The sequence below is a fragment of the Morone saxatilis genome, unplaced genomic scaffold, assembly GCF_004916995.1.
Source record: "Morone saxatilis isolate NCDOM2014 unplaced genomic scaffold, NCSU_SB_2.0 Contig18, whole genome shotgun sequence".
NCBI lineage: Eukaryota > Metazoa > Chordata > Actinopteri > Moronidae > Morone > Morone saxatilis.
Window position 1 is genome coordinate 1504493 of NW_023339740.1, and position 16196 is coordinate 1520688.

Here is a 16196-nt window from a genome sequence, read left to right on the forward strand (position 1 = left end):
AAAAACATAAATATTCTGTGTTAACTGAAAACACACTGTTTTAGACTAATAGACTAACACAGTGATCCTTTTTACTATTTCATTTTCCATTCAGGTATGAATTCTGGCAGATATATTTTAAAACTACGTGTGATTTGTAGAACTAGAGCCCTGCGCTTTAGTTTACCAGATTGTTGTTCTTTGAGTTCTATGACAACAGGGTAAGAATCGCATGCATCAGTAAAGAGACCTAATTCCATACACCGAAAACAGAATAGGTAAAAACCACTCTTCAGTGTCAGGCTTTACACCGGGTAAATATAATTTTGGACAAAAACCAATCGTCATCCCACTTTTAAAGCTTCAATCTACATCACAAGGTGGAATTACCTACTTTACTTAGGCTCATTATACTGAGTGTTGAGGTTAGCCATACATCAAATAAGCATACAGTATTTTTAAAAAAAGGCCAAGTACTCAGAGCTGGCGGCTGAGTGCCGGACGGCTGGCTGGAAGACTACAATCTATCCAGTGGAAGTCGGATGCCGAGGCTACGTGGGGCTGTCAACAACACGCCTACTGAGGGGAGTGACCGGAAGGAACCTAAAGAAGGCAACCAAAGAGCTGGCAGAGGAGGCTGAGGGGAGCTTTTGGCTCTGGCTGAGGAGGAGGGACAAGTACGGGGGAAAGAAAAACTAACCCCAACAACAGCCGCAGGGGAACCACCTATCAGCTGCAGGGGGTGACAGGGAGACGTCCCTGTCACTGCTCCGCCACCAGGAAACGTTCCAGGATTAAAGGAGCGAAACGTTGGTGATCGGTGGTTCCTGGCTGATGACCCTGCAGCTGACCCGTGGGCACCGGAGGAGGTGCGACCGGCAGCAATGCCTAGCAGGTGGTTCCATCTCCCTGTACATACTACTGGTGGCAATCATAGTTACTCCTACACACTTCAAATGTAGGGGGTGGGTGACGGCATTGGAGTCAGCATAAATACCACTAGATTCCACTAACTCCTACAGACTAGTTTGTATGACTCAGACAAATCCATAAGCAGAACATTAGCTGAGAATATTCAGTACTATGGCAAACCTGTTTACTGGATATACCAGTGACTATCAGGCATTCTATAATGAAAATGCTTAGTGGCAGTAGACTTCTGCTAAATGTAGCTACGTAAATATGTTCTTGTTACCTCATAGTAAGACCAGACACCAATCTGCTGTGTGTAGGGCCCAGGACTGGCAGGCCTACTGACTGGAGCTCCCAGGCCTGTTGCTGTGGTGGAGAGTGTAAAGGAACGGGCATGAGTAGGACAACCTAGCAACAACTTCCCTGCTGGGGCTCCTCGCTCCATCAAGTGCTGCATAACATAGTCCTGACAGGAAAAAAAGGGAAGAGAAGAATTTCTATCAAACCAATTTGCAGCACACAATCACTGATTATGTTTAGACTATTTGATCCAAACATTACAAAAATACCCACTGGACCTTCAAATATTTGACTGGTACTGTACATTAAAAATGGGGAATTACTATGTTAGCATTGTTTTTGCTGTAGATTGGACTGTGGTGGGCGGTCACTCGATCTTGTTCAACATGAAGGTCAAACGTCTTAACACTGATGAAGTCCAGGTACCTAAACACACACAGAATCACACAAAATCACACCCATAGACCACAGAAAGATGCGGTCAAAAGTACACAAACTGGAGCTGATACAAGCAGAAGTCTTACTTTGACGTCTCAGAGAGTTCATATCCTGCATCAATCACATCTGCCTGTGCTGCCACGGCTGCAGACAGCATCAGTCGTGTGTTACTTCGTCCTTTACTCTCAGCTCTATAGGCCTCTGAAAGCTCCTAGAGATCAATAGAAAACCATTTACACTTTAGTCAGTAATCTGAAATGTGCCTCAGAACAACAAATCATACTATATTTTATATTACTGCAAACCACTTTTGATTTTCTCCCTCCTTCCAGGCAGCTGCAGTCTTGCAGGACTTGACATGAAAATGATAACGCATCACACTGGACATCATATCTAATGTACCGTAACTGTTAAATGTGTGTGTGATGTGTAGGCTTGTAGTACTATATTTGTGGGGTCCAAAAACCAGGAGCCCACTATACTTGTGGGGTCAACAGCTTCGTGGGGGCCAAAATGCTGGACCCCACAAGTTTAAGGGGTTGGTTGACGTTTAAGACTTAGCATTAAGGTTAAAATTAAGTTAGGGTTAGGCACTTAGTTGTGATGGTTAAGGTTAGAGTAAGGGGCTAGGGAATGCATTATGTCAATAACAGGTCCCAACAAATATGGTAACACAATGATGTGTACAAAAACAATGCTCACTGATGAATTATGTAACAAGTTTTAACTTCCTACTAGATGATTTTCGTAATTTACTGAAATGACAGATTTCATGTTCTACAAGAACATAGGTCCAGTGTTTATAGACATTTTAATGCAGAAATCTGCAGTGCACTCATTTTAGTTATTATGAAACTCAATGACAGAACAAAAGAATGAAAGGAGGGTGCCAAGTGCAATGTTTTGTTATGAGTGATGGTAGTAACCTGATAAGGCACTGCTCTAACAGTCTAACTTTTAAAACTTTTAAAGTGATACAAAGGAGGGAGGGTCTGCAAGTGTCAAACGATACTTAAGATTAGGGGAACTATTTCAAGTGTTCCACTTTAGATTTGGTTACAGTGTCCCACAGTTACAGTGCATTGTGTTGGATGTAAACAGGCTGCAAACACTGAACAGTCCCTTTTTTAAATGTTTTTTACCCCTGGTCTCCAGTCAGTGTACCTTGCACAGCAGAGTGAACCTCTGCTTGTCCTCTGCAGGCCTTCCACCAGCTCCAGGTTGCTCCCAGTCTAGATCCAGACCATCAAATCCATGGGACCTCAGAATTTTGATAGAAGACTGGATGAATGTCTGACGGTTGGCTGGAGTGGACACCATAAGGGAGAACCTGCAGTAGATGATGAGAAAGTTGCTGGTTCTCTAAAATTGCAGTTTGACTCCATAAAGAACAGACTTCTGAAAGCCGACTGAACCATTTGGAACAAACAACTTTTTTTCTATACTATTTTTTCAAATAATTGATTGACATTTTTGTCTCCACAGTATCAAAATAAAAAAAAATGCCAAAAGCAAATACCGTAGTTGCAACTCGCTTCACTCTCTCTTTCCAAGTGCAAAGGAGAATCTATGGTGACCACGAAACACACACACACAAATTACTACACTAAATTACAATAAAATAACCTTGAAGCCTTGATATGGCAAACTTTTTTTTCAGCAGTTTCAACAGAGCAACATTAGCCTTCATTTGTAGTTGGGTTGGTGTCCACCTGATGAATGCAAGTAGATCTTTTTGGATAAAACAAACTAAATATCTGTTTCTTTAGCTGCGAAATGTTCAACTATGTTCACCAGCTAGTCTCTAACTGCGTCTGCTGATTTTAGAGCAATTTCACTGAAACCTGCTGCAGCTGAAAACTACAGTAAGAGAGCAGTGAGAGGGAAGCAGAACAGTACAGTTGTGGCCTAGATAGCTAAACAATGAGCTGAAACTCTATAAAGGTCTGGAAAGAGCTGATAATTCTCTGTAAGCTCATCACTATGTGACCCCTTTCACATTGTCACATTGTGATTTGATAAATTGATATTTTAAAAATATTGATTACACTGTAAAACCAGTTAAGTTAATTTAACTCAAAAAAAAGTTGAAACTAATCATTTTTTAAGTTAAGTTTATTTCAACATAAACCCATTTTTTAGGTTAAAAAAGATTCTTGATTAAGACACTTTTACTAGTAATTTCAAGTGGCACAAACATAGTTTTGTAAGTTGCAACATTCCTTTTTAATAACTTTTTACTAGGCATTTTGTTTTCAATATTTGTCTTGTTAGTTTTACTTAAAAATGTCTATGTAATCAGTTTCAAATGTTGATTTAAATGTTAAATTAAACTTATAAACTTATCTGGTTTAACATTGTATTGGCACTTTGCCAAAAAGGGATTAAGTTGTCGTCATCATCATCTTCTTATGTTCATCATTCATCAGTCACTACTATTAGTGTAGTGTTGTAACTGTTGTTGGCTGTGTGTCTGTCTGTCTGGTCTGTCTGCTGTCTGTCTTCTCTCTCTCTCTCCTCTCTCTCTCTCCTCCTCTCTATCTCTCTCTTCTCTTCTCCTCTCTCTCTCTCTCTCTCTCTCCACCCACATGGGACTCACCCCCACCTAAGCCGAAGGGTTCTTCTCTTAGGTATCTGCCTTTAAAAGGCAGTTTTTTCCTTGCCCCCACGGATTGCTCATGGTGACTGTTGGGTCTCTGTAAATAATGCTATGAGGAGTTGTCTAGACCTGCTCTATTTTAAAAAGTGTCCTGAGATAACTTCGTCATGAATTGGTGCTATACAATAAAAATGAATTGAATTGAATTGGATTGAATTGAAAAACTCAACTGTTACTACTACTGCTACTACTACTACTGGTATTCCACCTCTACTTCTCCTTCATGCTAGTAATGTGTGTTTGCAAAATACTCCATGGAATGAAATGCCTTATTAGATTCAATTTACATTTCAAAAGGTACCTACACTGACTTAACAAGGCAATACTCAGTTAGTACTCATTCTTAACAGCCAAACAACCAACTTGACAAAACAGTCAAATAAAATTCTTCCATGCCATTCTTGCTTTCTGTCAGCAGATGGAGGAGTTTCATAAGGAGTTAACAATAGCTAATCCACTCACTGAGGTCCATTGCTGTCCTCTAGGACCGACAGTAAAGTCTTCAGCCTGGTGTTTCTGTGTGTGAACAGACACAAAAAGAACATGAAAATCCCAGTGTACACTCCAGTATACATCATTTCAACTGATCAATCATTACCTGTTCTTGAGCTCAGTGAAGTTTTTGTACAGGATTTTCTCATTCCACTCATACTCATCAATCTCATTGGCATGGTTGATGACAGCGAAGGCATAAACCAGGTGGGTGCAAAGGAAGGGGTCCATGTTCTCTGGCAGGAATTTCCCCACACCAGTTCTGTACCGCGACCAGTTGCTAAAATAACATACCAGTTTGGCTGTGGTTGCTGGCTCAAGGAAAAAAACATTAGCTTTGCATGTAGTTGAATTAAAACATGATCTGTTATTCCTGTTATTAAAATGTACTGCTTACCAGTCTGAAAGGAACTGCAGAGCCACTGCAAGAGACACCATTCACATGTTATTACAGTTGAATCAACTGACAGCAAAATGAGAGAAATATAGGAATACCACATGCAATTTCTTACCAATTAAACTTGCTATTGCTACATTCATCTTAGCTGTTTGTGCTCTCTTCCCAGTGGGATCTCCCGTTGTGTGGAACATCACACTGTGGGGCAGAGAGAAAAGTAGAAAATATATAAACAGTGTAACATCACTCCAGTCTTACAGATCATATTACTATGAGTCGCATGCAGTGGTGGAAGTATTCAGTTTGCTTATCCTAAGTATCCTTTAATACAGTGGTATTAGAAACTAAAAGTACTATTTTACGAGTCAGTGGCCACTGTGTATGGTGTGAAAGTGCTCTTTTCTGTTTTAATTAAAATGCAAAGTTTTGTGTTTTGGAACACTTTACAATAAAGGTACTAATCATATACTTAGGCGATTCTTAATTAATGCTTAACTCATGGTGATTTAATGTATGAATTAATGCAGAATGTATAATTAATTCCTGTTGCTCACCTCTAACAAATGATCCAGTCACTGAAACTTTTTGTGATTAGTTCACATTTAATAGATCAGGACGCCTATATATTCATTGTACAGTTTAGAGTGACCCATTTTCAGACTTTCACCTCAAGCATGTTTAACATGAGACCCATATTTGAAACTCAACTCCAAACCGTCCCTGCATCTTTTAATATCAGTGTAACTATGATATGTTGTTGCTGACAGTGCTTGACATGCACAGGCTGGGGGGACAAAGGACATGTCATTCTGTGTTATGATTTTACCTCAAGGCACATAAAGACTGTGGAGTTGTTGTTCTGATCAGATACTTTGTCGATTTCAGTTTCCAAATACGAAATTGTTGTTGTTGAAACTTTCTTGACTTATGTCACTCATCTCAATCAATGAGGTCCACAATGATATTTGTCAAAATGCATCATTATCATTGTGAGTCAATGGAGTTTAAGTGCAAACTGACTTGAAAAGCATTATCAAGTCAATTTTAATTTTTCAGTTTATATTATACAAGTTTATCATGTGAAAATAAACTGCATTCATTGGTTTCCATGAATGGAATTATAGTAAGGCTTAAAGTTATGCATAATTAAGGGGATGGCTTCTTTAAGTGACAGGTGAATGCAGTCACAGGTGGCTGTTTTCAGTAACCAGGCTTCATTTAGCCCGCCTCAGCTCCACCCACGCTCTGCATGTTTCCCCATTATCCAGGAGCCAGTGGAGTCAGGACTGCCAAGATGGCAACGGCCAGAGCCGACTACACTGAGCTTCACAATGGCTCTTCAGAAACCTATGGGGGACATAGTCTCATAGACTACCTCCATATTTTTTACAGTCTGTGACAAAAACTTGAAAGACCCCTACTCGTTTTGTTTCTGTCCACTTTGAATGAGCCTGTCAGTGTCAAAAACGAGAACTGTTAGTGGAGCTTACGCTGCAGCCATTGCAGCCCTTTTCATAAATATTTTCACCTCTAACTCAATGAATTAAGACCAAACCAGAGTTGGTGATTGTTGGATAGACTGTGGAAAGACTAACAAAACCTGGATGTGGATGTTTTGATTTATAAGAAACCAGAAAATTATGAAACCTGAATCCACATATAAGTCTCCAGTACATTTCGACCTTCACCAGATTCAAAAGAACTGACAGAAGACCCAATGAGCAGTGAGACACCCCTCTCCACTGCTCATTGGGTCTTCTGTCAGTTTATTGTCAAGCAGATAAATATTACAAGGTCATTATAATCTGTGAAAGTCAAATGTTTAAAGCATGTGTTAATTTATGGCTATAAGCTCTTTCAGTGTGTTGTATCAGAGGGCTGGGTTTCAGTTCATTCACTGTTAATTTATTGTACCTTTTATCAGTTCTGTTTATATTTTACTAATGTTTGCAACCACTATTTACAGTATGTTCCGAGAAAGATAACCTCAGATGTGTTAATCAATGTGACCTTTGTCACATTGATTAATCAGAAAAGTGCTTCCACAGCAGTAATGTAGTAATGTAAAGTTAGGCGTTTCTACAGTAGCCCAGAATGGCCAAACAAACACTGACTGTAGGTAGGGGTTTTTGAGTTTTTTGTGCGTCCACTGTAGTTTCTCCAAAGTTTCTCCCAATTTCCAGCTCAATCCACTTTTTGTGAGTCTGTTTAACCCGGGCTTTGCTGACATATGCTTGCCTGCTAATGTGTATTTGGCAGGGAAGATTATTATGCCTTTCTCACTCAGCAGCTGCTTGATAGTGCCACATTTGTTCCCTGGGATCCCTCTGAGGAACAAAGAGAGAAAACACTAAGAGCATGACAGAACTGAAAGGAAACACACAAGAGTAAAAGCATGTTCATTTTTCACCTGTGAATTAGTGTTTAGGATTATACTCAATTACTTTACTTTAAGATAAGCTAGATTCCACGGAGTCCGCCATGTTGAACCGTTATGTTTCTATGGTAGCCTAAAATGGATAAACAAAAGGCTGGCTCTAGAGAGGGCCCTTCATGTTTTTTGTGACTACTAGAGTTTCTCCTAAGGGGAGCGGTATTCAGTAGATTGCAATCTGCAATCTACCTCACCGCCAGATGCCACTAAATCCTACACACTGGTCCTGCATTTTTACAGAAATACTGAGTAAAATTCCTTTAAAGTGAGGATACTTTTAGTTGAGTAAAATATTTCAGGAGTCTTTCCATCCCTGCCAATGGATCTATATAGTGTTTCCGGTGATATCAAAGGGGGAAATCCGATCAAAACCTATACTCTACAAGCCCTTGCATCAAGTATAAACCCATGGGGCCAAGGATCTCTCACTGCCTTCACAAATTGGTCTGGACATCAATGGTCTTACATGTTTCTTTCTGAATCTCAAGGCAAACCTATCAGAATATTCTCCAGAAGAGCTATCTTTTGAGTATCAAATACTGACCACCTGTAGGCTTGAATGGTGGCTCTACAAAGTTCAGATTCCATGGACATAGACTCCAGGGCAGAAACCGCAAAAATCAAAACATCCATAGAAACATCTCAGACTGCTGTAAAACTGCCATTAATAGACCAGGATTTTATTTGCTCAAATCGTTGAACGCAACCTGCCTTTATTTAGAACAGGCCTGGGACCATGGGAAAAGGAGACCTGCCTCTTTTAGGGACCCTGCTTTTAGTTTAACTTTTACGGTAGTTCTGCAGTGTAATCCATTTCTCCCGGTTGCTCTATATGTTCACTATTTTCTAAATAGTCCTCAATTCACCAAACACACAAAAGAAGTGTCTGGAACATTTCAAACATACGGATCAGTGGCAGAGAAGTTTAAATGAACATTTTGATCTTTATTTAGAGTCCAGATAGATATTGAACTCCAACTGCTGTGAGGTCAAGTTGACTACAGCTGTTCTTCTGTGAAGGAGCAAGATAAGCCTCATTCTGAGTTTGATACTAAAAACAATTTTGGTAGCCAAATATTACTTTAAATGTCCTCTCTCTCTACAAGGTTGCAGTTGAAGTCCTTTACAGATCAATGTGATGCAGAAAAATAACTTCCACTCTGACAAAATAGCTTGTAGGGTTATGTGGTCAGTAATGTAGTGACCCTTGGTACACTAGTAACTAATTTAGACAATAAAATGTAACACTTATCAATAACACTGATATCTTTATTATCTATGGGCTCTGGAAATTTCACTGGCCAAAGTCTGCAGAATCACGCTCATACTGTTAATGAGCATGCAATGTTCCCTCTGTGCACGACTCTCCTTACCAAATTCTCTGTATTCCAGACTCAACTCAAAAGAAGTGAAAGAAAGTTAATACATGAGCCCTGCCTCCTCTCACCTTTCTTATCTGCAGTTTTCTGATGACAGTATAATGCTCTATTTGTTATGTTATATATCAAGTGATTTCTTCCACACAGGGTTGAGTATAGTGATGCATCCTTTTGGCAGTTTGTATCATTATGTTTTGGAGGCTAGCATTAATAATAATAATATACTTTATTGTCCTTCACAGTTTACCGCCAGCTGTACATACATTACATAGATACAACGACATCATTAACAACAAGAATAAACACTTTAATACAGCACATTTAGCAATTATTCTACCCCTCCGTCCTGTGCGAGGCACTCACTCACGGCTGTTACCGGATGCCCTTGTTTAAAGACGCTATGCAAAAGGTACAAAACCTTCCTGCCATTAGCAGCACGTTACAGGCCACTTTCCTGGTATCTGCGGTCCGGGATGGCAGCAGTACGACATAATGAGTTGAGGGTGTGCTGGGTCGTGTGCTTATACGTGTGCTCTGCGCTGTAATGGGCTGTATTGTTTGAAGGTCCGAAGGTTGGGGAGTTTTGGGGAGACCAATGTTTTGGAGTGTTTGGTGGTGTAGAGCGTGTCAGTATGTTCCTATTGAGGCAGTTAACATGTTTGTAGAAGCATGTTGAACAGTAGAGGATGAAGGGTTGGACTATTGCTTTTATAGAGTAATAACAGAAGCTTGATAACAGAAGTTGGGGGGCAACAGAAAGTGCATTTAGTTTGCGGATGGCAGAGAGTCTTTGTTGGCAGCGTTTGTTGATGTCACCAGTGTGATGAAGGAATGAATTACAGGGGGAAGCAGACATACACATGTTTTCAGAGTTGAGATGATCCATAAAAACAGTTTTTCTTTGGAGTGCAGAATCAGTATCGGGATAATAGTGACCATAATAGTATTACAGACAATAGTGGGCTGTAAGGGGTCCCCAGGAAAAGGAGAAATATAATGTTTTAACTTTTATTAAAAAAAAATGGAATTTGGGACAACAAGGGAAGAAATAGGGTTGGTTGTTTTGATTGATTGTAATTTAGTGATCCCAGTTTGATTATTGATTGACTGTGAAGACTTTGACTTATTATCTTCAAACCTAGAATTAAAACACTACTCAGAGGGGATTCCTTATGACAAAATTCTCTCAAACTGGGGGTCCTTGACATGAAAAAGCATCGGAACCCCTGGAGTCTTGAGTCTTAACTGCATCAATGATGCAGTGATTTTTCACTAGTGGTCTGAGTCTGATCTCCTAATAACAAAACAATCATTCAGTGACAACAGGTGACTAATGAGCATTTTATATAAGAGCATGGATTCATTCCAAAAAATATTTCTCAGTGATGTCATGATATGCACACTGTGTATTCATTGTTTCTTGACATTGTTTTCTTGAACCTCTGTACGGTAGGTTTTTAAAGCTGGGACTAAATTATGTCACATTGTTAAGCGTATTTACTTATTCTGGGTTAATTTTATCTGTATGAGGTTCCTGCACAACTATTTGTCTTATAATAAACACTGCATTTTCGAAGCTTATTTTGATTGTTAAATATTTGAAAATATGAGATTAAACTCAGCAAAGTAAGGTATTTTAAAAGTATTGTTTTTGTTTTGGTACAAAAACTCATACTGACACCAGTGCTGAAAAAATAATGCCCAGCTCTACACTTAAAGTGTGTAGTAGTGTATAGGTTTGTGGAACAAAGTATGGAAAAAGAAGTAGTAGTAGTAGTAGAGCCAGTACTCAACAATTTCTACCAAAGTACTTCAATTTTGTAATCTACAATCTATTTTACATTTTAAACATGAAAATACATTGTATCTATACAACAGTAATGATAGATTCATTTAGATAAATGATTGTATACACAGTGGATACAAGAGAACTTTAACAGTCTGTTTAATAGGTGACATTTGCATCGTAACACACATTGTCTCCACTCATGGCTCTAGGGCCAAACGCAGCACTTGCAGCTGTCATCAAAGACAGATCCACTACCGCATTGCCTCACGTGGGTGATGCCGCCAGCGCACATGTAGAAGCTGGCCTTGTCATCTGGGTGGGGGTACAGGCCGTCAGGTTTTCCATTGCAGAAGCCAGATCCTGGGGCGTGGGTGGTGGCGGTAGTGGTGGTGGTCGGAGGGGAGGTGGTGCTAGCGCCAGGTTTGGGTGTGGTGGTAGGGGGCAGTGGAGGGAGCTCTGAATGGTAGAAAGAGAAGGAGGGGTGTGAAGCAGATAAATAAATGTCTATTAATGCTTGTCTATAACTTGACTATGATTTATCCAGAAAACACTGTACATCACTTTATTACTCCAAGAGGGTGAGGCTGATTATAACATTCTCAACACATTACGAGCAAAATACCATTTTGAACATGCATTTGGTCATTTTTTATAGGGTAAATGGCTGTACTAGGTCGTAGTATGAAGAAATATACCTGATGCAGATTTTAATAAGACCTAAAAGAAACTTTCATTTTGTCACCCCTGTTTTCAGCTGGTTCATGGGAATCCAACACAATCTGAACCAGTGGCAGGCATTAGGAATAATAGAAAAGGTGAGTCTTCTTACTGCTGGCATTGATGGTTGAAAACTCCTTGTAGTACATTTAAATGATAAGAATATAAAATTAAACTCACAGAAATGTTTTATATGATAGCCAGTTAGCACTGACGGAGTAAAAGAGAACTTAGGGTAATAATTAATCACTCACCAGACCACCAGCATTACTATCTATCTTCACCATAGCCCACTAACTTTAAAGGAAAACATCTGCATATAAATGCCATGGACTTACCAATATTAAGCAGTTTGCGGAGATGAGCCAGCAAAGGGTGACTGCCCTCTCCACAGAATCGTCCAGCAAAGTCATCCAAATCAAGGGCCCACACAAAGGCACCACCGAACTTTTGCTCCTGCATGTAGCGCACCTATTGGGGCAAAAATAGATAGAAATGGTTGTAAATACTTTGGACATGCTGTGACTGTGATCAAATACAGAGCAGATGTGCCACCTACCTTGATCTCATAGCTCTCCCGGTTGTCGAATCCCACCCACTCATTGTTCTTGAAGGCATATGGAACTTTCTGGTCCTCAATCCAATGAATGGTGGTGCCTTTCAAAAAGCCACAGATCTAGACCATAGACAATATCATAAGGTTTGTACATAGCTTTACTATTTCAAATTTTTTTCACACATGCCTTTAAATGCCAATAAAATTCATATATACATCTGTACATCATATAATAATGGGTTTACATCACCCTTATTTAAACTGCACCTCATAGTAGGACCAGAAGCCAGCTTCACGTGTGTATGGTCCGGCTGATGCAGGACCGCTAGCCGGGGCTCCAACGCCAGTGTTTGATGATGTCAAACGGAAGGTACGACCATAAGAAGCGAATCCCATGTGCAGCTTCTCCACTGGGGTGCCGTTGTCTCTCCAGTACTTCATGGCATAGTCCTACCAAAGTTGATGGAAGACTTGAATCAAAACCTTTTAAAAAGGTACCCCTCAAGTTCAGTTTCCTTCAGTCCCCAATGTCTACTCACAGTGTTAAAGTAGATGAGGTCACCAAAGTCCTCAGATCCACGGAACAGTGGGCTGTTGTGTCCAGTGAACTGCTCCCAAGTTCCATGAAAGTCATAGGTCATCACATTGATGAAGTCCAGTTCCCTGGAGAAACACAAACAGTTAAAATACCTCTGCAGAACTCCCAGTTTTCCCCCTTTTAAGGGGTAGACAGTGGTGGCCACTCACTTGGCAATCTCAGCAATCTCATATCCACTATCGATGGTTCCCTTTCCAGCAGACACTGCAGCAGTCAGCATGAGTTGATTATTGCCAGTGGACTTGGCCTCAGCTGCATAGGCAGCAACAAGTTCCTGCAAATACACACCAAAGAGCAAGTAAGAATGAAATCAACAATGTGTAAATCAGAGAACATTAGCTGTGAATTGCAGCTAGAAACTAGAGAGTAGAGACATCTGTACCCACCCTGCAGAGCAGAGTGAATCTCTGTTTGTCCTCTGGAGGGCTTCCACGAGAACCAGGGTACTCCCAGTCCAGATCCAGACCATCAAATCCATGAGTTCTCAGGAATTTGATAGAAGACTGGATGAATGTCTGACGGTTGGCTGGAGTGGACACCATGATGGAGAACCTGCAGGGAAAATTGAGCTCTGTTATCAACGTTACAATCCAAAAAAAACCTCTTACTAAAGTAGGCTTTTATCCACCCTTAGATTTGGGGAAACCACTGACTATAGTTTTAAAGTAATTCACGATTAATATTTGAAGTGGTTTTTATTGGATATTTTGTCATTTATTCATGACATCTTTGCTTTGGCTATGTGTTGTTGATTTGTTCTAAACAGCAAAGAAAGTGGAAGTGCTGTAAAGATAACATCAGTTAAATCTGCCTGCTGGCCAGTTGGCTAGCTACCAAAAAACAAAAACTACCATATTTAGCCTGCATTTTGTCACAGTTAGGACTTCATTGGACTTTTAGGATGTCTCAAGAATGTAGTGAATACAACTTTGAAAACATATCTACAAGCCCTCCGTATTTCTGTGTAAATGTTACTCACTGTCTTGAGCCAAAGTTCCATCCACCAACAGCAAGCAGAGTCTTCAGATGGGGATTTCTGGAAAAAGCATTGTAAGCGTTGTAATTGCTTGCTACATACATTGTAGCAGGTTACTAGAACAATGTATGGGTTAGCTCAAGTCAAATTCCACAGAAGACAACAACTTATTTTAGCAAGATCTCTATTTCATAAAGCATTACCCAGCGGAAGGATCCTTATGCAAGGCACTCAACTTCTACTGGCTCCAGAGCTTCAGGAGCTTAGCCTGACCTTTGACCTCTACTGTTATAAGGGTATCTCAACTCTGGCCACTTACTTGGTCTTCAGGGCATTGAAAGACTTGTAGAGGACGTCATCATTCCACTCGTAGGTCACCAGCTCATTGTTACTGTTGAGGATGGAGAAGGCATAGATCAGGGTGGTGCACAGGAAGGGGTCCACATCTTGTGGCAGGTACTTCCCCTCACCAGGTCTGTACTGGGACCAGTTAGTGAAGTAACACGCCATCTGGGTGGCAGATCCTGTGTTGGAGTAAAAAAACATTAAAGAATTGTTGGTTCCTGTAATTTTCCAAATTTTTCAAATGCTAGTACATCAGAAAGCACTATGACTTACCCAGCTGGCATATCACCAGACATAAGCCTAAGGAATATAGAAAGAAAAGGTTTAGAGAAATAAAAACACACATTCTAAAATATAAAAAAATATAAGAGAGTAATAAAAGATAAATACCTGCTAGAATTGTGAGCCTGGTCATCTTAAATCCACTTCTCACAACTATAAGACAAAAAGTGAAAAGGGGTTCATGAATGAAACAAAAACACAGAACTACCATTCTCAAGATTACTTAGAAGAGTTGTTATCCTGTGTAAACTCACCTTGGGACTAAATGTAAGCCATAAACAACAGCATCTTGGCCTTTTATACAGTTTACTGTGCACAGAAAAAATAGGAGGGGTAGCAGTCTTTGATAAACTGGGGCAATAAATGTAATGATTATTAGAACATGTTTCGATAAGACCCTGCAAAGCCCTACATGTAGACAATTATATAGTCGGTGCAGTATTCTGTTCACAGCATTCACACAGCACATGTATCAGTTGTAATTTAGGTCAGTGGACATATCACACATTATCATATCATTAATCAGCCAAATGACCATAGAGTACAGTGGATCATAGTCCTGATATTTTGCCTTTTTTTTTTTTGTTTGGATACGCATCTCATTGTTATTGTTGTCATGGTCACTTTTTACTGAACTCAATACTTGATCATTTGAAAAAACAAGTAAAAGTTTATTTAGCTAATAAAACCACTAATTAATCATACAATTAAACATGAAACTGATTTAAAGGTCCAGTATGTAACATTTAGGAGGCTCTATTGGCAGAAATAAAATAAAATATTCATAGATATATTTTAATTAGTGTATAATAGTTGTGTTTTTGTTACCTTAGAATGAGCTGGTTTTATGTTTAGAGGGAGCGGGTCTTCTTCTATAGTCCAGTCCACCACATTGGACCGCCATGTTCCTAGAGTAGCCCAGAACAGACAAACCAAACACTAGATAGGACCTTTAGCATTTTTTGTGAGTTTTGCAGTCATTTCCTACGTGCTTCTCCTACACGCTTGGAAGGTGAGGGTTATTCAAACGTCCGTTTGTTTTGTTTTATCAATTTTAAATGAAAAACAAATGTGTAAAAATTTTTTAAAGAATATTTTTGCTATTTTGCCGTCATTGATAGTGATGCACTCAGGAAACATTGTAAGAGAGAGAGAAAAGGCATTTTAGACCTCTAAGTCACCAGGAATGTTAATTTTATTGAACAAAGGCTGTGCAAATAAAAGAATATGTTAAGAGATTGTCACCTAAATTAATCAATAACAAAATAAGAACTTTGTATAATGTACATTTTTTTTATTATTATATTTAATAATGTTATTTCAAAGTTTTATTTCACTAAAAAATAAAAAAATGTACAGCCAGTGTAAAGTTCACGTATTTATAGTCTTATAGCAGGAAGTAGTGATAAACACACAAGAGAGATGAAGTAGAACAGAAGAAAATATTCACCATATGACACCTAATATGTTTTGACTGACTGCATAATAATCCAAACAGATGTACATAAACTGAGATGCATTATAGGTAAATAAATAAATAAAATAGGTAAATAAATCGATACTGTACTCCTGTTCTGGTTCCTGGATTAACAGCCTTGATTACTTTATCTCTCTCCTGTGTGAACACGCCGCCTGTGACCATTGACCATCAAGATGTTCCAGCCTGTTTTTCTGCTCCACAATAATCCTTAACTAACTTGGGAGATATGAGTGGAGTGGGCTGGGGATTTCTGGGACAACACAGGGTGGTTTGATTTAGTCACAAATGACCCTAGTCTACGAGGTTATGAAATTAAATTGTTATTATAAGGTTATGACAACCTGCAAAATAAAGTTACAAGAGCCAATAGTGCACTACACCTGACCCCGCTTTGTCTGACCTTGAGTTAAACCTAGCACTCAAAGTCCAGGACCTTGTTTTCTGTGAGACGAATCCCATATTG

General features: G+C 39.4%; 2 protein-coding genes across 2 annotated transcripts; both read right to left on the reverse strand.

Annotated features, from left to right (window-relative positions):
- Positions 1–985: 985 nt before the first annotated feature.
- LOC118328060 (acidic mammalian chitinase-like) lies at positions 986–5320 on the reverse strand. Its single transcript, XM_035661664.1, has 7 exons — positions 5293–5320; positions 4887–5091; positions 4751–4804; positions 2794–2959; positions 1716–1840; positions 1515–1617; positions 986–1357 (listed from the first exon to the last, which is right to left on the reverse strand). The coding sequence occupies exons 1-7, from the start codon at positions 5318–5320 to the stop codon at positions 1142–1144; spliced, it is 897 nt and encodes a 298-aa protein (XP_035517557.1). The 3' UTR covers positions 986–1141.
- Positions 5321–10984: 5664 nt separating this feature from the next.
- LOC118328386 (acidic mammalian chitinase-like) lies at positions 10985–14386 on the reverse strand. Its single transcript, XM_035662098.1, has 11 exons — positions 14362–14386; positions 14245–14271; positions 13946–14150; positions 13630–13686; positions 13037–13202; positions 12800–12924; positions 12592–12715; positions 12320–12502; positions 12056–12172; positions 11835–11967; positions 10985–11235 (listed from the first exon to the last, which is right to left on the reverse strand). The coding sequence occupies exons 1-11, from the start codon at positions 14384–14386 to the stop codon at positions 10985–10987; spliced, it is 1413 nt and encodes a 470-aa protein (XP_035517991.1).
- Positions 14387–16196: the final 1810 nt, after the last annotated feature.

Bases quoted from the DNA above. Each gene is read 5' to 3' on its own strand.
- LOC118328060 (XM_035661664.1), bottom strand. From the start codon at position 5,320: ATGAATGTAGCAATAGCAAGTTTAATTG. The intron at 5,092-5,292 runs GTAAGAAATTGC...TCCTTGAGCCAG, and splicing joins AGCAATAGCAAGTTTAATTG to CAACCACAGCCAAACTGGTA. The intron at 1,358-1,514 runs GTAATTCCCCAT...TTTTCCTGTCAG, and splicing joins GCAAAAACAATGCTAACATA to GACTATGTTATGCAGCACTT.
- LOC118328386 (XM_035662098.1), bottom strand. From the start codon at position 14,386: ATGACCAGGCTCACAATTCTAGCAG. The intron at 14,151-14,244 runs GTAAGTCATAGT...ACTCCAACACAG, and splicing joins TCTGGTGATATGCCAGCTGG to GATCTGCCACCCAGATGGCG. The intron at 11,236-11,834 runs GTAAGTCCATGG...TCTACCATTCAG, and splicing joins CCGCAAACTGCTTAATATTG to AGCTCCCTCCACTGCCCCCT.